The sequence below is a fragment of the Castanea sativa genome, chromosome 1 (genome assembly GCF_040712315.1).
Source record: "Castanea sativa cultivar Marrone di Chiusa Pesio chromosome 1, ASM4071231v1".
Classification (NCBI taxonomy): domain Eukaryota; kingdom Viridiplantae; phylum Streptophyta; class Magnoliopsida; order Fagales; family Fagaceae; genus Castanea; species Castanea sativa.
The window spans coordinates 82,608,149-82,629,070 of NC_134013.1; the positions used below are offsets into that span (position 1 = coordinate 82,608,149).

Below are 20,922 nucleotides of genomic sequence, written 5' to 3' on the forward strand. Positions count from 1 at the left end.
GGCAGACCCTTAACAAAAAAATATCAACACGACTCTCATATATCTGGGCATTGATGGGATGTCACCCATCCATGGATTACCACTATTTTATTTGCAATGAATTCGCAAAAAAAATAGTGGTAATCCATGGATGGGTGACATCCCATCAATGCCCAGATATATGAGAGGCATGTTGATATTTTTTGTTTAGGGCCTGCCATCCAATCTAATCAGTGTACTCAGGGCAGTTCTTAACTTGAAATCTGGACACGTAAAAAAAAAAACATCAAATTAAAAGGATTGAAAAGCAATTACGAAAAAAAAAAAAAAAAAAAACCTAAGAAAAGCAACTACTAAAGAAATAACGAAGCCCATCAAATGAAAAGGGCAATAGTTACCTCATACAAGAAGTTGTAGACTCTACCTTCATGCCTAACCTAACTCCGTCATTTTGACTTACATACAAGAATGGTGATTTATCTCCACAATAATCACACATAAGCTTAATGGAAAATGAAAAAGAAAAGTGAATTAAGTGCTGAATAAGTAAACCCTAACTAAGAAACTAATTAAGAAAGTTAAGTACCTTAATGGGAAAATCAAGAAATGGTGATTGCCAACCATTATCAAGATTTGGACGAAGCCTAATAATGCCAGTCATTTTAGCCTTCACAATCATTCGGTAAACACGGCATCCATCTTGGGTCAGAGACATTGTTCCCTCTTCCTACTCGTTGTTCTCTTTCTTCTTTAGCAAGACTCCCAAACACTAATCTCTTTTATTTGTTTTGGTTATGGTATAGTGAAATTGCAAGTTTGTAACTAAAATGTGTTTTTATAGTTGTAGTTCCCGCCAAAACAATTAAACAATACTAAATTCAGAAGAATGAGGACCTAACTTCCACAATTAAGTTGAGAATTTTTTTTCTTTATTTTTTAATTTATTTAAAACCAATTTAATTAGAGAAATGCCATGTTTACAACAATTTTACAAGATTTTCACAAAAAATCATATATGGTAAGTTGTTATTGGTAGGCAAAAAAAGTAATTGTAATGATAGGTTTAATTTAGAACCTATAATTTGTTGTGAAAATGTTGTAGACATAACACTTCTCATTTAATTAATCACATTTTTTATATATAAAAATAAATAAAGAGAAATAAGTTAGAATATAACTATAATTGTATTGTATCATTTTTATAAATGTATCCAATTAGTTCGTATATACTATGTAATCAAGACATAAGAGTTACTTCACGCAAACTACCTTTTCCATCCTCACACTTTTCTCTTCAAACAAACTCATAAGTTTTTTACCCCTCCACTTTTCCATTCCTCAACCAAACACAAATGAGGGAAACTAAAATATCTTCTATCCCCTTACTTTTTTATCATCTATCCATTTTCTATTCTCCCACTCCAGAAGTGAAAGTGACAGTGTCGGCTCTATGCTATAAGCAATTGATGCAATCGCTTAAGGCTCCAAGTAAAAAAAATGCCCCCAAAAATTTAACCAATAGGATTATTTCTTCTATTGTAATAGTATTAATTAAACCCAAATATTAGCCAATAAATAAAAAAATATTTTTTTATCAAATGAAAAAAAAAAAAAATTTCTACATTCCACAAGATTTTTCACAACACTTTTACAACAAATCCTAAGTAGTAAGTTGTTACAGGCTGTTATTGTTGCCAAAAAATAATTTTAGTGGTAAGTTCAAATTAAAATTAGTAATAATTTAACACCTAAGATTTGTTGTGAAAAATATTGTAAATATAGCACTTCTCAAAAAACAAAAGCAATACACAAAAAAATTTACAACATTTTTCACAATAGTTGAATTAGCAAACTTTTACTAGTTGTCATTTAAATTCATCATTAACATCACTCTATTACTTACCACCTATTAATCTGCCACATCAACATATGTGAAACATTTTGTCAAATTTTGTGTGTTTATACTCTTTGTTTAAAAAAAAAAATTCTACATGGTTCATCTTAATTGTAATAATTTTGCATTTAAAATAAAATAATTAATTTTCACTTTAGGCCCCAAATGCTTCGGGCCGCCCCAATCCAAGAACGTCAGTTTCAATTTGGGGGTAGTTGGCTTATTTGGTTGATGGCCAAGAACACCCTCTGGGCTGGCATCTGCTTACTCTACTTAAGTCATATTTGTTTAATTGGAATTATCAGTCCAACCGTGATACATTTCTACAATACGAATTATATAAAGGTTAGGCTTCTCAAATATGATCAAAATCCCCAGGGGAAAGAGTTGGAGGGATTGAGCTTGGGTTGAAATCAGGGTGTTGAGTGTGTAGTCACAACAAAGATCCAAACTTTAATCATCATAGGCACACAGTGGGTTAATGGATGTTGCTCCAAACTAATTGGGAGCTAAAATTAAAACATTTTGATTCAATCCTATTCATCCAAGTGTGATAGCTGATAACCATGAAAATTGCAAACACGATTAATTAAAGTTGAGAAAAATATTTATTTGGAAAGTATTTAAAACAAATGAGAACAGAAGAATTGTAGTCCATTAGAGAGAAATTTTAGGTACTAAGGAGTCGAGCTGTTTTTATGTCATAAACAAACATAAGAATGATGAAACTAAATCAGAGAAGGCTTGGGACTGTCTTTTTTTTAGAGATAATTACAACATGTTGCTAATCCCGTAGCTCGAACACTTTCTCCACTAGACCCTCAAGCACTTTGTGCATGGAGAGGTGTCAATTCAACTACAAGGTCTTTGGCGGCTTGAGACTGTCAAGTATCTATGATTGTAATTATCATTTATATGTGCTACTCTCCAGTCTCAACAGTTCATTTCACAAGAACTTTTGCTCTCTAGAAATCAATCAGTCAAAAGCTGCATACAAGGCTGAAACATGTACTAAACATCCACAATTTTTCTTCTGCTATTTCGATATTCAGTATGAAAAAGGATTTCACAAAAAAGGGGGAAAAATCCTTTCAAGTTTATTATCTACCACAGAGATGCACTTGAGTTTGCCTTTTCAACATATGAATACTACAGTAAATCCCTTCCTGCCTTTCTATTTGATACAACTTGTGTACAACAAATTACATGGGAACAATTGTTCCCCCCTTCTTCCCCACAAAAAAAAATAAAAAATAAAAAGGGTACAAAGAAAACTCTTGATTTTGCATCCCTAAGATGACCTCTTAAAATTAGCTCCTACTGCAAAGAAACGTTTGCGGCAAATATTTCATCTGCGTCTATCTTCCCTCAAAAAATCAACCAATGTAGTAGTATAAATTTTCATTATAGAGAATTTCAGCCATCAGCCTCCTGATCAAGCTGCCTTCCATAGCCTTCAATCCAAAACCAGCCTGTTCTGCTATGATTTTAATCACTATATCAGGACAAGAGTCCTTGCAGGAAACAGCATGGATCAAATTTTTGTCCACTTGTCAGCCTCTACAGAGGCAACCATGTGCTGCGCTTTCCCACTCCAATTTCAAGTCCACTTTGGTGGATGAATTTTCTCAGAAAACTCGATGACACTTTTTGCATCAGATATAAAAATGCTTCTACATAAGGATATGATTGTTGCTCTTGCATGAAGGATCAGTTGAAAAAGTATGGAGATTCAAGAACCTTTCGCAAGTCAAAGTCACCTCTCTTTGGGAGGGGAGGAAACATCAGTTCTGGATATGACGCCTGGAAGCTCTCAAGCAACTGGAGACAAGAAGAATTAAAAGCTATAATTATGTCAAATGAGAAAGATGGGATATTCATTCATTTTTCTCTTTTCTCCAGAAAAAAAAAAAAAAAAAAAAGTCTGAGAAACTTAATTACAACCAATGATCCTGATGAATAAATCAAAACTGAAGCAATATATGAGGGTGTGGGTGTCTCTCTGGTGTATTATGTATGTGCAGATGTATGTATCAATTTATGCATCTCTACACTTTGATGCAGCCAACTGGCCAAGCAAATATTTGCCATCAAGCCTCATTATAAACGAAAATTCCATTCTATTTTTTAGGTATGCACTGATTATAAAAAACACAGACTACTTCTTTTCCAACAAGGAGAATGTTCAATGCCTTTAGCATCAAAGACCTTGCCACCAGCACCACACCGGTGTCCTTACAGTTACCTTTTTGCAGGTGTCCATTGTCCACATCAGCCATACAATCAACTTATTCACCACATACGGAAGTGCCACAGCTTTTAGATTCATTTCCTGTTTTCCCTTTGCAAGAGACAATTAATTTATTTCTTTATTATTATTGGTATTTTTAAGAAGATGATTATTATGTTGATGTCTCAGGAAATCATTCATTTGGGAATATATATTCATTCTTCCCTAGGTAAAGTTAACATAGACTCATGTCAGTTCTCGATTTAGGCCTCTTGTTAATGAAGAGAAACAGGGTCATGGTGCTTACATTTCAAGTATTGGCACGCTATAAATGTCTGTGTGTGTGTGTGTCATTTGTAAAATGGGTTTCTGCATATTACCTGATTCAAGGCATTGTTTGAAGTGCCATTTTATATTAAAAAGCCTTCTAATAAAGTCACAGAAGAAAGGGCTGCAAGTTTTCTCCCAACATTGGAATGCGTCATAATACACAAAGCATTCTAATTAAGTTGCTGAAAAAGTGAAACTTTTAAATCCACTTATTTTCCCCAGCAAAGGACTTTTTTTTGGGAGGGGAGCAGAGAGACCCTGAAATTGTTACGTAGCAAATACAAGCCCACGATAGCTTTCAATTAACAATTTTGCTAGTTAATCCAGGTCATGAAATACTTACATTTTCAAGTATTGGCTTGCTATAAAGCTCCACAAACTTTTCTCTAAGTATCTGATTCATTTTGTCCACATCACTCGCATGTGTCCAGAAGGAGTCGTGCACCCCTGTAAACAAATTTATTTGACAGGATCGTGAGAATTGATGTAGAAATTAAAACGGCTTTTAACACAGTTTCTCTCTCAGATCTTCACAAGTAGCACATATAGCAGGATTGAAGTTTCACATATATAGACAAGTCAGAATTTTTCCTTTTTTTTTTTACATTCAACAAAAGCCAAATATATTAGATTTTTTTTAATGATAAACAGTGCTTCTTATACTTGAGTTGTCACAATTTAACTTTAATTTTTCACTTTTAGCATGATATTCATATTTTCATACCATGTGTCAGGTATTAATGTATCAAAGCCTTGCAGCACATCTGAGTGCAAGTCAAATTTGAAGCAAGATTATGAAATTTTGGAAAGTTGTGGTAATATAGAGAAACAATTACACATCATACTGACAAATTTGATATTAATGTATCAAAGCCTTACACATCTAAGTGCAAGTCAAATTTGAAGCAAGATTATGAAATTCAGTGTGTTGAGACAAAAAATCGGACAAATTCAGTAAATCGTAGCATTTTTATTTGTTTATTGGTAAGTTACGCATGCACCCAGCTTTAGAAACCTTTTTCTTTTTTTTAATAAGTAAAATACTTCATTGAAAAAAAAAAAAACACTAGTACAAAAGGGGCTAGAGCACACAGGACGTGTACTAAGAAGAAAACAGAGTTCATCCATCAAGCAAAACAACTAACGAAAAAATGGAACTTTTGTTTCCTTCAATAGTTCGAGCATTTCTCTCCCTCCAAATACCCCACATCAAACAATGGGGAACCATGTTCAACTTCCAAATCACCCCATTTCTATGCTTCCTGAACTTGCCTGGCCAGCAAGCTAATAATTCCACTACATCCTTGGGCAAAACACAAAAAAAACCCCCAAAAAGCATAGACACCATACTCCACAACTGACTAGCTATCGGGCAACGCAAGAGAAGATGGTTAGAAGACTTCCCTGCCCTCTTACACAAACAACACCAATCCACAACAAGCCGACACTTCCTCAAATTATCATTAGCCAAAATTCTACCCAACACCATTGTCCATACAAAGAAATTAATCCTTGAAGGCACTTTGGAGCCCCACACAGTCTTCCACGGAAAAGGAATATGAGAAGGGGATTTGTAAAGCTTTATAGAAGGATCTAACATCTAAAGTTCCCCAAGCAGACGGTTTCCACCATATCTTATCCACCCCTTCCCCTTTCCACACTCCAGAATATAGCAAGTCTATTAAGGAGGCCACAGACTCTAACTCCCAATCTTGGACTGATCGGATGAAAATTAATATTCCAGTGGTAGCTGTCCCCCAAGAGAGAGATTAGCTCTACTACTGATGCATCTCAGTAACGAGGAATGCCATACAGTTCAGGGAACATCTCCTTTAAAGGAGGTCCTCCACACCAAGGATCATGCCAAAATATAATAGAAGAACTGTCCCCTGCCTTAAAACTAACACAACTACAGAACTTCTCCCACCCTTTCCTTATGCTCTTCCAAACAAAGATAAACCCCATAAGGCCCTTGAACACTGTTGGAACACCAACCCCACCAACCCCCATAAACTTCCATACTTTAAGTCAATAACCCTTCTCCACAGTGCCTCCCTCTCCACATACTGTCATAACCATTTCCCCAACAATGCTTGATTATATAGAACCAAATTTTGAACGCCTAGCCCCCCATTTTGGAGTGGCTCACACACATTCCCCCAACTCACCAAGTGATATTTGAATTCATCTCCCAATCCTCCCCAAAGAAAATCTCTTTGTAACTTCTCAATACGTCTAGCCACATTCAAAGGGATAGGAAGGATGTAATTTTAGAACCCATGACATCACCCTTGACCCATTCTTATGGGAGAAGCAAGTAACACTTGAGCTAAAGCTCATTGGCGTCAGTGAATCATTGTATTACTTTTTAACTCTTTCCATGACAATATATGACTTAATTTTAAAGCAAAACTATGCAATCTTTGCCAAAATAATGAGAATGTTAATTAATAAATAGGGAAAGTCTTTGTTTTTTCCCTTGTCATCTGAAGTTACCAAGTTATATTCTTGGCAACATATCGTAAAATTCAACACAGAACTATGCATTTAAGAAACATACAAATAAATTGCCAATGGTGAATTGCCAAATGTAGGAGGAAACATGCCTCTCACAGGTCCGTGGGTCCCACACCCATGGGGCCCATAGGCTTGTGAAAAGAGTGGACACATGCGATAATTATTGCAATTGCAGAACATGCAGTACGCTCCATGACTCCATACAAAGTAATTTCATTTTGTTAATCAAGATAAACTCAGTTATATCTTCACACCCAATCCACGTCCGAATTTTTAAACAATTTAAAAGTATACTTCAAGGCTCTTAGTGAATAGTTCAAGCTCAATCAAATACAGAATAGCATGACAAACCTGCAAAACGTAAGCCAGCATCCCTGCAGGCAACAGCAGTCATCATCATGTGTGTACCGTCAAGCGAGTGTACAAAATTTGGAGGAAATGCAGTTCTCTGTTTTCTAACATCTACCTGAAATTGACATAATAATGAAGTTCTCCAATGACTGAATATAATATCAAGGAAAGAAATGCTGAAAACAAGACCATGACATAAGCCTACCATGTTACCCTCCCGCTGCAAAGCCAAAATCTGAAGAGACGTCCTTATCTGCAGCCCCATTGTCAGAAAAGTTAGTACAATATTTAGATTATTTATGGAGCAGATTAGATAATATTGGAGTAACTCGGCCTGTATTATTACTTAGTGTTTTATTTTTTACTCGTAAGCAGTCCCAAGCCCAGAAAATGGATTGTTGGCTAGCATAAAAATTAGTCACTTTTCCCGAATGATACTATCGAGTAAAATTTTGAACCAAATATGGTTTTTGCATCCTACAATGAGCCAGTATCAAAAGTGGTCAATGTGTGCGTGCACATGTGTGTTTTCTTTTTTTGTATCAACAGTGTTCACCAAATCTGTAGCCTCAAGTTTTGTTGCCACTCAAGTCATTTCACATCAACAGAAAGTTGAGGTCACAACTGTTATTCCATATGCCAGTGAGTCAGTGACTATTGAGTCATCTATCCATACAACACGCTTTAAGCAACAAGATAACCAATTTTTTTATTTGGTTTTAACACAATTTTCCCCAGTGCAGCTGATGAGATACTCACTGATCATCTATTGATGACCTCTTACCAAACAACACTATCCCTAATAATTTACTCATAAACGATTTCCACTTCCTTGTGCCAGCCATTAAAGATATTACAAAATGTACATGACCTCTATTTGGATCAGTAATAATCAGAAGTCACACTCACAAGATGCCTTTCACTTCTGCAGTAGGGTTGTACTACTGGGAGACCAAGAGGAGTGGTCCAACGCACAGGTTGATTTTCTGAAGCAATTATCTGCAGAAGTTCATATTTCAACAGTTCAGATTTATTTATTTATTTGTAATTACACACACCTGGTGGGTTTTGAATCCATGATCTCACCCTCCACCCATTCTTGTGGGAACAGGAAATTCCATTTGAGCTGTCAGTGAAATTTCATATCCAGATTTTGAAAAGAACACATATACCTTGGCACAATCACCAAGCCAACCCATAATGCCACGTGCAGCTTCAAAAATCTCTCCAAGGGCAGCCAATGTTACCTATAAAAAAGAGAATAAATTGTTGACAGGAAAATTCAGCTGTAATATGCTAGTGTTTAGAATCACAAAAGCATGTAAATATGAGATTCAAAGAACTACAGGAAATTATATTTCCACACAGGTCTTGTATTACTCTGCATCATCATGTGGAGGTGGTGGGTTCCACAGTGGGTCCCACCATCACTCACATGATGGTAACCCAAAAACCATTATAAAATAACTTATAATTATGCTGTTATGCAAGCCCATCATCTAGGTCTAAAATCTGATACTTAAAATATAACACCAAACTGGCTGACTTTGCATTCTATCTTCAACTTCCTGGAGAATTTTCTTCATAAATAAATCCAAGAACCGCAAGTAACCCCAGACCCCCTAACATATTATCAGAATATGCATTTCGAGGCAAATATGGTCTCTAATAGCTAGAACCAATTCCCAACTGTTTAAGTGGCTGGTTGCTTACTTTAGCAGCATAGCAAGCTGCAGTAAACAGTTGTCTGTCATCAGTAATGAGACCTTTCTCCTCTAGTCTTCTTTTTATCTGCTCCCGTGCCCCAACATAAGTAACCCCATATACTGAAGTCATCACTGTTTGTTTCACCAATTTCCGATCGACCTGAAAACTTCAACAACCTAAAACTGTCAGTTGAAAAGGCAAAAAGTATTTAAAAAATCAGAAATTTTGATATGTAAATTTTCTTTGGTAGTACAATGCAAAACTCAGAAGAAATGAGGAAGACCAACCTGATCAATTAAGACCTTCGCTAATAAAGCATGTGGATTTGTAGCTGGGTCCTTGTTGCTGTCCTTTTTCATAATATCATGCACCCTGCCCACATTAACATGTAGAAGATAAGGCAATGGAGGTATTACACAGAAGTGTTGACCATTGAGTTTTCACTAAACAGAACATAAACTGTTGAGTATGCATACAGAAGACATCGAATGTGTCTCTGAGACCTATGGGAGGTAATGATCAAGTTAATATGCTAAAACTAAATCTTAAAATACCTCACAGCAATTTCAGAGTAAACATCAGCAGGTTTGTCACCAGCAGTTAAGTTGACTGCAGCTGCTTCCATCTGAGAATATGAATTTACCACAGGAGACAAGTTAGGACACAATTGCATTTCAAATCAATCAGCAAAACAAAGATCTTATACCATAAGTACTCAATGATCAGATTGTATAATGTAAGGAATCAGATAAAATATTCTGATCAAAGAAAGAAACAAATAGAATTTCAGGCACAGCTTTTACAACATTTTACACTTGGCAAGCACCATGCAAGGATTTAAACTCAATTTTGCAGTAAAAGCTACAGAAGTAGAGTTTATAACCAGATTTCAAATCAAGTAGTAGAATGATTTTCAAATCAATGCTCTTCATATTTAGCAACTCAGAACACCAGGAAACAACTTCGTGAAAATTTAAAGCATGCCTCCTAGGTTGCTAAAAGAAATGATTTCCAGCAAAATGGCTAGAACATCAGAGCTGGGAATAAGTCAATCATTAAGGACCTTCTAGATTTGTACAAACAATGACGAAAATTTTAAAAGAAAAATAAAGTCTGATAATAGAAAACAGTTCTCATCATTGACATTATATGTTCATGAAGCTATATTACCGAACAAGTTGCATAACATGAAAGAATGATGCTGGTAAAGGCATCTCAAAATAATTGAAAAGTGAAATAAGGAAAAGGAAATAATTTCTAAAATTTCCAGCACAAAATTGCATTCAACAAAGAAGACAACAAATAAAATATTCTGACCAAAAATGAAAACAAATGGAATTTGAGTTGATCTACCAAGTCAACTTAGTCTAAGTACCCACCAGAGCCATAAATGAATGTTAAATTATATTGTAACATCAGCCTTATGAGTTCTGGAACCATTTATTTCAGGAAACACAAAAATCTAATAAGGAAACACATCTGGAGTGTGACGAGCAAAGAATAAATCATCTAGCGCAGATAACAAAAAGTGTACATGTGGACAAAGCAAACTTACACTGTCTCTTCCCAGAGCTGCATAGTGCTGTAAACCATTGCATGAACCATCCTAAAAATATTTGAGCTCTGCATTAATAATATACTCCCCAAAAAAACACTAAATAAAGAAACATTAATATAAGAAAGGTAAAGAAACGATGGAAAAGGTATACAATAAAGAATTATGCAAGAAAATTATCAAGAACGCCCAAGGAAAGGGATAAAAAAATCAACATAAGATAATAGATAGCTTTTAGTTTTAGAAAAAACAATGGAAAAGACATCGATAAAAATACAAGCAAGAAAAAATATCAACAAAATTTAGTGAAAAAGGCATGAGGTAATAGGTCACTCTCAGACGTTTCTTTAAAGTGGCAAAGCTCAACACAGACTGTAGCACAGAAAGAAGATGGCTACAAATCACGAATCGATAGTTAGTGACCTCCATATATGACATACATGAAAATATCTGATGACTTCTTTAAGAATATTTTAAACACCAAAATTTGATCCAAAATCCGAAATGATAGCCTAGTATATGCTACTTTATAAAACCGTGCACAAAGAAATCACTGTTGTGACTTTAACAGAATTGTCTCTTATCAAAGACATGCTGTCACTAGTGTGTTAACTTTATATTCCAATAACATCTGGCTATAATGGAATTCAAAAGTATTAACTTGATTACTTCTACACAATTATGTGAATTATCAGACTTAAAAAGTTAACATTATGATAGTAAGATGACATTCTCCAGAGGTCCAGCCTATGACAATAATAGCATATTTGATGACAAAAGAAGCAAACTCATCAAGTTCATTCTGAGTCTAGCAGGAAGAGTAACTAAAATAGTTTAAGGACTTTGCTCCACATCAGGTCCTTACAAATCCAAGAACACCTCAATTAGATATTTGGTGGGAAAATTGACAAAATTAACGGTGCCTGTTAGTCAAAAGGAAAATAGAACAAAGAACTTTGACATTGCTCCATGCTGCAAAAGAAACAAAAGGTTCCCTTTGAACTAACAATTTCTGAGTGTGCCAGATATTCATACAAATATAGAGGATATCTACACCAAGGATGAGCCTAAAGAGTACATTTTCATTTTGCTTTGAATTTATAAAAACATAAGGGATGATTTACTTACAGAAATCAAGTTAATAATTATTAAAAAAATTAACGATATATTTTCATTTTGGAGATATTGGCATGAGCTAGATTTTTATTTTCACTACTTTATGGCTTCAGATGTATCACTTTACCTGATGAATCGGCAGGTGGGAGATGACGGTATGTGGTGATGAGCTTCTTAAGGCTTCTGAAAGATTAATACAAGCAGCTAAGAATTGAAAAGGATCTTCAGCTGTTAACCACCACTGGTTTCCATGAACAGGGTTGTCTGCTGAATCAAATATATCATCGAGATGATTATCAACAAAGGCTAAACGTCCATCATGTGAAAGCTTCTCAACACCACCTGAATACAGGTTTGCTAAATGTATCTTCAGCCAGTGTAAGCCAGACTTTCCTAGCGGTCGTCCTTCAGCAAACTCAAGTATCCCTCGACAGAGATCAGAACTCAAATGATTCAAATGTGGATGCATTGGGTATGCTCGGCCACGAAAATCAAGATTGTGAGGATAATAAAAGCCTTCCTCATCAATCATTGTTCGAGCCACCTATATCAATGAGTTTGATCGATATCAATACTTACAAAAGGAATAGCATATGTGAACGCAATTCTTCCCACCAAAGTTTAGAAAGTTTTATACAGTTAAATCGCATTTATATTACCTATTCACAATAAATTACACATAACATTTTCCCCCCTTTTGTTGTTGTGACATATGCAGGATTACAAGATAACCAGCTTAGCAAGTGGATCGATGGACTTCCCAATGTCACAAGACACTAACATAAGTTTATTAATTAAATTCATATGTGAGAACTGAAGATCTTACAGAAAGCTTAAGTTCAGTGTCACATCGTTGAGAATGCCTCTCTAGATTAATCTTCTTTGCCTTTCTCCAACTCCATTTCCATTCTTGAATTTCTGTTAAATCCTCTGAGGATGGCTTCTCAGGTATAGGCACCTACAAGAAAATGGAAGCATAAATACAGGCCAGATGAAATAGTTAAGAAACAGATGAACACAACAACCCTACTATAATTAGCTATAAAAATTACCAATCAAAAGAAACTACAAAATTCAATCCAGGACAGTTTTACCACAAAGCAATTGATTGAGTGATCTTTAGTCAATAGCATTTCTTATGGGTTGTCTCAATGTGTCAGGGAAATAATATAATTATCTAATATCATGGATATATTAGCCAAACAATAAGGCAAAAAAATCATTTTTGCCCCTACATTTTGGGGTTATTGTCAATTTGGTCCCACACTTTGGTGACGGTCAATTTAGTCCTTGTTATTTTCAACTTGTAGTCAACTCGCAATCAATTTTCGTTAGTGAGTTGACGGAAATGACCAAATTGACTACAAGTTGAAAATAACAAGGACGAAAATGACTAAATACCAAAAATATAAGGACCAAATTGATAGCGACCCCAATCTAGGAACCAAAATGGCATTTTTTTTTTGATAAGTAAGAAAGATCTATATTCAAAAAATTGCTAAATGCAAAGAAGCACAAAGCATATCAAACAATACAAAAAAAGAAGAAAAAAGCAAAAACAAAAAAGAAACACTAATTACAAAGAAAGAGAGAACTAAGGAACAAAGGGAGAGAATCACTAGACGTAAGCCCCCAAGCCCTAGACCAATCAAAAAGGAATCCTGAGAAGAGAGCAAGCAGCTGGTCATCCGATCTATCCAAGTCCTCGAAAGTGCGCCGATTGCGTTGCCTCCAAATACATCACATCAAACACAATGGAACTAAATTCCAAATGTGAGATGAATGCTTCCCCAACCAATTCCACCAACTAAATAGAAAATTTGTCACCGAACGTGAGGGAACCCACGAAATCCCAAAACTGGTCCAATCAAAGTTTTTAGTTTCATTGATTTTAGTTTCCTTTATCTTCACCAAAATTTAATATCATGGATCATTCAACCAAGTCAATTTTGGTGTTAAAGAGAATATTTGCAAAATGGGAGCCATCACTTGGTGGGTGCTGGCATCCTGCATCTGCAAAATAACCATAATAATATTGTTGCAAGTACCACATCCTCACAAGCATATATTAAACAGCAAAAAGGCAAAGGTGTGACGTCTCAACCCTGAGGTGAGGCAAGGACCTTGAAAAGATTGATGCAATTGACAATTTATTAAAAAGATATCTCATTTTAATTATTCAATCAAAGATGAAAATTCAAAAAGTGAAGTTGTCATCCCAAATTAAATAGTAAACACTCAACACAACAGAGTACATTTGGACATATTGTTAAGAATATGCAGCTGAAAACTGCAATAATAGGACTAATTATATGGTAAAAGTTGAAAAATAAAGAAAGGCAGAACTAACAATCAGCTACACATGCCTATCACTACCGAGCAAACTGAAAAGCAGGAACGCTTTAGTCCTCAAATATTGCCCAACCAACATCCAGCAAACTGAAAACTGGAAGAAAAAAACTTTGATTGAACCAGTTTTGTGAGGAAAATTTGCACTAAAGATAAAGGAAACTAAAATCAATGAATGCAGAATAAAGGCAAGGATTTCTTTTAAGAGGACGAAACAGAAACACTAGCTGAGATCAATTTCTAGAGAGAAACTCACAGCAAGTAGGAATTTGTTGCCAACACAGCTGTACTCTGTTTTCCCTCAACTCAATTTAAGAAAGCTTTGTTTGGCCTCACTAGTTGTGAAAGGTAAAAGAATATTGATAGTTTGGTTTAATAATGGTTGGCTCTAAAGGTGACCATGGCTTACTTCAAACCGCAAAATCTATAATAGAGGAGCACTCAACAAAAGGTTTGCCTGGTATGGCTACATAGGAAAAACAAATCCCACCATGTGATGTACATGCTTATGCCAACAGATGCAAAGAATACCTTTCAGGTGTCCACAAGGAATATCTATGCCCAGAGGCAATCAATCTATGTCTTAGTGCAAATTTGTTGCCCCTCCCTTTACAGCAAGCCTTGAAAACACTAATTTCAATAATGCTCACAAGACTGTAATGCAAAAGTAGAATGCAACCTTTTTTTATAATAAGTAAAGAAAAGTAGAATACAAAACATATGTTTCAAAAAAGAAAAAAGAAAGGAAAAGAAAAAAAAAAAGAGAGACATTGTTGTTTCTCAGATGTTAAACTTCATTAGGTACTCACATCTTCACAGTCAACCAAGCCAGCAATATTGCCTCCTCTAGCCCAAATGCTCTCCACTACACTAAATACTCTTCTATTTACTCTCCATTTGGTGTTACCAAGCATATCCAGAGCCTGTACATTCAGAACAGAAATAGGTCAACAACTTCATGATGAAGAAAAAGTTAAACCCAAGTCCCAAGTTAAAGAAGCATTATTAATCAGATCCAAACTGTGATCAAGCATGATGCATCTAGAAAGAGTGTGCTGCATTTAGAATTTTAGAAACTAACACAACGTGTTGAAAACAACATCCAGAAAGCCATAAATTAGGATACATTTAAATTATGAGTCAGTCTAGAATTTTATATGTCCTTATACATGATTACTGGTAGAGAAACTGTTGAGAGTAAAACAAAGACAAATTATTAAAATGTTTTTTTTTAACACAAAAAGGGAAAACTGATTATTAAATACAATTCCAAAAGTAAATGTGCCACTCCTTTGATGCTCACATCAACAAAAAACAAGCTTTGCATCTTCACGGCTAAGTTTAACGTGAAGTTACAACTATCAAAGGAAGGGAAAAAACAAAATGGAATAAAAAAATGGAACAAGGAAATAACCAACAAAGATGGCCACCATCTATGGCCTCAGCCTAGGCCTAATACCACTAGAAAAGAGATGAAATTAAGCAAATAAGAGAACTTTAATTGTTTCTCTTACCTCAAAAACCTTTTGCATCTGTTTAACAGGAACATTCTTTACTGCATCCTGTTGCTTCCTAGATCCATGAGTACGCATGGCATAAGAAGGTAGGAATAAATGCCCACCCTTGTCATACCTGGTGGGAGTTTCAAAAGATTTTTAAAATAAGAATTGCAAAATATTAACAATATTCAGGCAGCGGACTGCCAACTGCCAATTATTCTCTTCTATTTCAAGTCAATTATTAAGTTCCAATAATTACAATTTTTAATTTTCCACTCATAGATCAATTATTGTTTCAATTTCGGAAGGGATGGAGAACTTAACGAAGCATGTTAGCTTTACAGCCACATAAGCATACCCAATAACAAGTCTCCCTAAGAAAAACTTCAACATTAAGATCACTGATTCTATCTATATCATACCCTTTCCATTTTTTGGGAGGTACCAACATGGGCACATAAGGAATCAACGCATGCTTAGCCTGCACAGAAACAAAGACATGTGATAGTAATTAAGTAGCAGAAGTTAAAAGCAAATTCACATCCACAATACCTGCACCATGCTCAGAATCTCAACATGCAATTACAAATAGGTTTGACAATATTAACATGACTAATATGCACTTTAGTGAAAGATGAATAATCCCCACTTAGAAACTTCATGTCATCTTTTGGTAGAACCACCCCAAAGTAAAGAATTGAAAAATTATGAAGTCCATTCAAATGCAATATCTTGGACAACATGTTAGCAAATATGTAGAAAAAGCAAGAAATATTAAGCTGATGCATTTGCATATACTAGGTTCTGATAATCTGATTATCTTAAGTGGACCAAACGGGTAATATCACAGATCAAAGTGGTATTTTTTTTTCTATTTCAAGTCACAGAATTGCACCAAATGACAGTGCATTTAATTGAGTTCATAATCCAAACTAATTTCTAATGCACCAAACAGGTAACATCAAAGCAAAAAGAGATAACTTACAGTTTTATCAAGCCCCGTAAGGATTAGAGGGTCACATTCTATAATCCCATAATTCTTCACAATTTTGTGTCTACAAGGAGCAAGAATGATTCAGAATGACAATATTGACATGAGTGAATAAAAGTTCACCACTGGTCAGGCTCATAGTATAAAAATATATGAGGAACTTAAGCATCAAATACTAACAAAGATTAATCAACTCCGATCTTGAGAAATGGCCAAATGATTGACCGTGTGAAGGTGAACATAATTTAGAAGCACTGGGTCCAGTCCTAAAAGATAATCTGCTGGAAAGGAAAAAAGATTAACTTCTCACCCTGGATTCTTTGTTACAGGCTTAAATTTATGCCTGAATGCAGGTCGAATGTCAGGTGGACCATCCGCTGACTGGTTAAGTGGAGGTTGTACATAAGCTGTTTCAGTTAATAATTCTATCAAACGACTTCCCAGCTGCAAAATAGCATTTGGGGACAATTAATTTCCAAATTTAGAAAATAATAAAATATAAATAGGAAATTTTGACATATTAGCCCAGTGAGGAAGAAAATTCAAAATAGCCACAAACCTTAGCCTGGGTATCTCGACCCCAAGGCTTAAATTCTTCTTTCTTCAATAGTTTCTGTGCCTCCTTTAGTTTTCTCTTTCTAATTAAACTATTTACACGTTTTCTGAGTATCTGCTTCTCCTTGTGCAGACCATCTTCAGTATCAGCTACAATCTTCTTGCTCTGGGAATTTTTAGTTTTCTCCAAGAAACTATGAATTCTAACCTGAGAAAATAAGAACAATAATAAGATCAAGTAACTACACCACATGTTTGCATGGTTTTTTTTTTTTTTACAAATAAAGCATTATATAAAAGTACAAGAAAGATGAAAACCCCAGAACATGGGTGCTAAATAAGAGAAGCCGCCTGAACAAGTTTTTTTTTTTTTTAATAAGTGCCTGAACAAGTAAAATAGAACAAAGAAGAAACAGAATTTAGGAGGTCCAAGAAATCAAGTGAAGTGGAGAAGGTCATGCTATTATTTGCAGCTATCCAATCATAAGGTGATCTCAAAATTGCCACTTGACTTCTCAAAACCTTCAAATGACCTAGTGTTCCTCCATCCCCAGTTGCACTACGTGACACGAGGGGATCACTCACCAAATCTCACTATTTTTTGCCTGCCAAAGCACCCATTTCATCCTACAAACACCAACACCTCCACCGCTGTTCTAGGCATAACCATAAACAAAGAGAATACAAAGCAACCATGGCTTCTATTGTCTGAAATTCATACACATATTAACCAAGACCATAAGATTGTTGTATGTGAGTGTCAAATCCCCCCACCCCCCTAACTATCAAATTATTAAAAATAAATATATTTTCTTAACTATTTTTACTTATGAAAAGAGATTGTTGTATGTGAGTGTTTGATTTTCTTTCAGAATGACCCCTTTAACATCCTGGCAGCTTCAGGGAGCTACTTGGAACCATGACAATAACCCATTCAAACTCTAGCAGTGGGAATCTGACACAAGCAACAATTACAACAGATTCAGACAATGCCATCGAGCATACAGCTCACTAGTTCTTGGACCAAGCCATAATTCAGTTTCTACTTCTTAACTTCACAGACAGACATCTGATTTGTTGATCAGTTGGATCTGATCATTTGAGTATGCCAATTATAAATCTGCCCTATGTAAACAATTTCACTAATTTTATTTCCTTCTAAAAAAAACTTTTTATGTTTCATATTTTTATAGTCTAAAAGATTTCCCATAGGCTGTTGCCATATTTTTCTAGTAACCATTTAGTACCCAATAGGAAATTGAAGAGCAAAGCAACCAACATTATGAAAATAGATTGTAATCACAACTTTAATGTTTTACACTTTTTCTTAAGATTGACTTAATTATACTTCGAAAACAATGAGAAATTCCTGCATAAGTTCAATAACATTGCAGACTTAAAATATTTTTAATCATAGCTACATATCGGCACACTTTATGACATTAATTTAAAAACTATGCAAACAACCAATAAGATTACTTTTTTTATATATAAGTAACAACCAATAACATACTATTTACCTAATTTTAACTGAAAATCTGAAAGCAACAGAACAAAATCAGAACTTTATCACTCACCTCCTGCTCTATAGCCACACCAATTTGAATTGCAGCCTGAACAACCTGAACATAACCCTCCTGATTTCCCATCATAAACAACCCCATCATCTTATGCATAACAATAACCGCCATCTTATCTGCCGGCAACAAATCAATGTGAGGTGCAAACGCCGCCTTATGCTTCTTCGTCCGCTGCGTCTTCTGTTCCTTCTCTATTGCATCCCTCAAAGGCTCAAACCATCCCAAAAACAATGCCTTTACATATGGCAAAGTTGGAGCCAACTTCTTCTCACACATTTCTCTTTCTAGCTCCCTATACTCCTCCACCATTCTCTCCCACGCCTCGGTCTCCGCCTTAATCTGCCTCCTCCTCAACAAGTTATACTTCCTCTTCTCCATTTCTTTGCACTCCAATTTCACTTCTTGGTTGGTCTTTTTGTACAGACCCTTCAAGAATATTGAGGCAATCCAAGGTGGGTCTTGGATGAAAATTCTCGGGCTCGATTCTAGCGGCGTAATTTGGCAAATTTCGTTAATGGGTATGTGAGAATTCACAGAATTCTCAAGGTCTTCGACTAGATTGTCATGGATTGAATCTGACAAAGGGTGGAACTGAATTGGGTTTGAAGGGGTTTTGAGGTTGAGTGGGAAAGTAGTGGTGGAAGAGAGTGAAGGTTTGAAGAAGGCACTGGAGCTTGAGCTGAAGAGGAAGACGAGGTTTTTGTGGGACTTTGGGTTGAGTTTTAGGGGTCTTTTCAAAGTGTTGGTGTATATTTGAGGTTGTGGACTTGGAGAGAATGAGGCTGCGAATGTCATTGTGGTGATGATAATAATAAATAGTTCATACAGGATTTGAATGAAGAATGGGAAGAGAAACTCTCAGTGTGTGTGTGTGTGTGTGTGTGAATCTCACTATGTGTGAAGAAGAAGAAGAAGAAGAAGAAGAGGTTGACAGTGAAACCTCCCTAAAACCTTGGCCATTTTGAAGATATTTCTTATAATAAATATAATAAAAATATGCTAGAATTCTCTTCTTTTTTTTTCTTTTTTTTTACCCTTTATTTGTGAGATGTTTTCATTTTTGTCTTTATATGGTTTTATTTATGTTTCATTTATAGTCCCTGATATTTTTTAGTCTATTTCAATTTCGTCTTTATTGTCTTATCACATTGGGGGATTAGATGAATTGTGTCCATTTGAATGTTTTGTAGTTTTTGATAATTTATTTGTTAAATATGAGACCATGAATATCATTTTTGATAGTTTTTAAATGTTATATATATGACAAAAAATAAAAAAGTTACACTATTTAAAAAAAAAAATTAGTTTGTATAAATTTAAATAAAAAAAACTGAGACAAAAAAAAAGGTAAAAAATAAAAAATAAAAAGCTTTTTATCAAACAGATACTTAAAAGAATAAAAGATGATGTGTAGAGTATAGACTAATTATGAGATGACACGTCAACAATTCTGTGGCTAAGTCAGCTTCTTGCCCAATTGAATTGGACATGTCCCCGCATGTAAAAAAAAAAAAGTCTGAGGACCAAATATTTTTGACAAGGAACCAAAACTACTTGATCTTGACCTTGAAGAGATTCTTGTGGTGCGGATTGGACAAGATTGGTGCTACATTGAAGAGATTCACTTTATCATGTACAAAACCGTAGTTTCCATGGTTTTTTTGGTGGGCAAAATGTTAGGAACCACAGTTGCATTTTTTGAAATGATAATGTGGTTATTTAAAATTAGAATTTAGAGGTAAAATATAGATAATTTTTTATTTTAATCAGAAAAATACATTTGGTGGAGATTTAAGGATTAAAAATACAGATAATTTTTTTAATGTAAACTTTAAGATCCAATCCAATTAACTCAACTAGTAAAATTTTTAATGATTGAATAAGAAATATGAAATTTAATTCTCGCTTACACTAAAAACCGATTAGTGTCTTAGTCTAACTATAAAGAATAGTGCTAGAACCTAGCACTCTAGCACACTCTAGCACTTTAGCACTATCCTCTCAACTTATGACACCCTAGATTGAAACTCTCAAAATAAAACTTTGAGTTTTACCTTTTTGGGTACATTTCTTTTCCATCCTAGTGAAGAATGGTGCTATAGTCTATCCCTCTATATAAGCTAGTGTCATGTCACTCTTGTGACAAAGTTTTTCATCAACTTAACTAGGAAAGTGACTAAAGGAGAGCTGAGTATGACAAGGTTTTGGTTTTAGAAGGAGAATCATGCATTTTTATAGTTCATAGAAACAAGTGTAAAATTAAGTATAA

At 34.9% G+C, this 20,922-nt stretch overlaps 1 protein-coding gene across 2 annotated transcripts; it reads right to left on the bottom strand.

Annotated features, from left to right (window-relative positions):
• Nucleotides 1-2,880: 2,880 nt before the first annotated feature.
• Nucleotides 2,881-19,631, bottom strand: LOC142621470 (DNA-directed RNA polymerase 3, chloroplastic). Of its 2 annotated transcripts, none has more exons than XR_012841804.1 (19): nucleotides 18,651-19,631; nucleotides 17,078-17,281; nucleotides 16,829-16,962; nucleotides 16,513-16,582; nucleotides 15,950-16,008; nucleotides 15,543-15,660; nucleotides 14,838-14,951; nucleotides 12,506-12,637; nucleotides 11,807-12,223; nucleotides 10,564-10,614; nucleotides 9,563-9,633; nucleotides 9,296-9,380; nucleotides 9,015-9,174; nucleotides 8,474-8,548; nucleotides 8,211-8,300; nucleotides 7,507-7,554; nucleotides 7,302-7,416; nucleotides 4,777-4,880; nucleotides 2,881-3,694 (listed from the first exon to the last, which is right to left on the bottom strand). XR_012841804.1 is itself a non-coding variant. In XM_075794722.1 (19 exons), exons 1-19 carry the CDS (start codon nucleotides 19,446-19,448, stop codon nucleotides 3,584-3,586), a joined length of 2,949 nt encoding a protein of 982 aa, XP_075650837.1. In that variant the 5' UTR covers nucleotides 19,449-19,631; the 3' UTR covers nucleotides 2,881-3,583. The 2 variants fall into 2 exon arrangements, 1 of the variants encoding a protein (XP_075650837.1); XM_075794722.1 differs by having other exon boundaries at nucleotides 9,015-9,167.
• Between the last annotated feature and the right edge of the window lie 1,291 nt (nucleotides 19,632-20,922).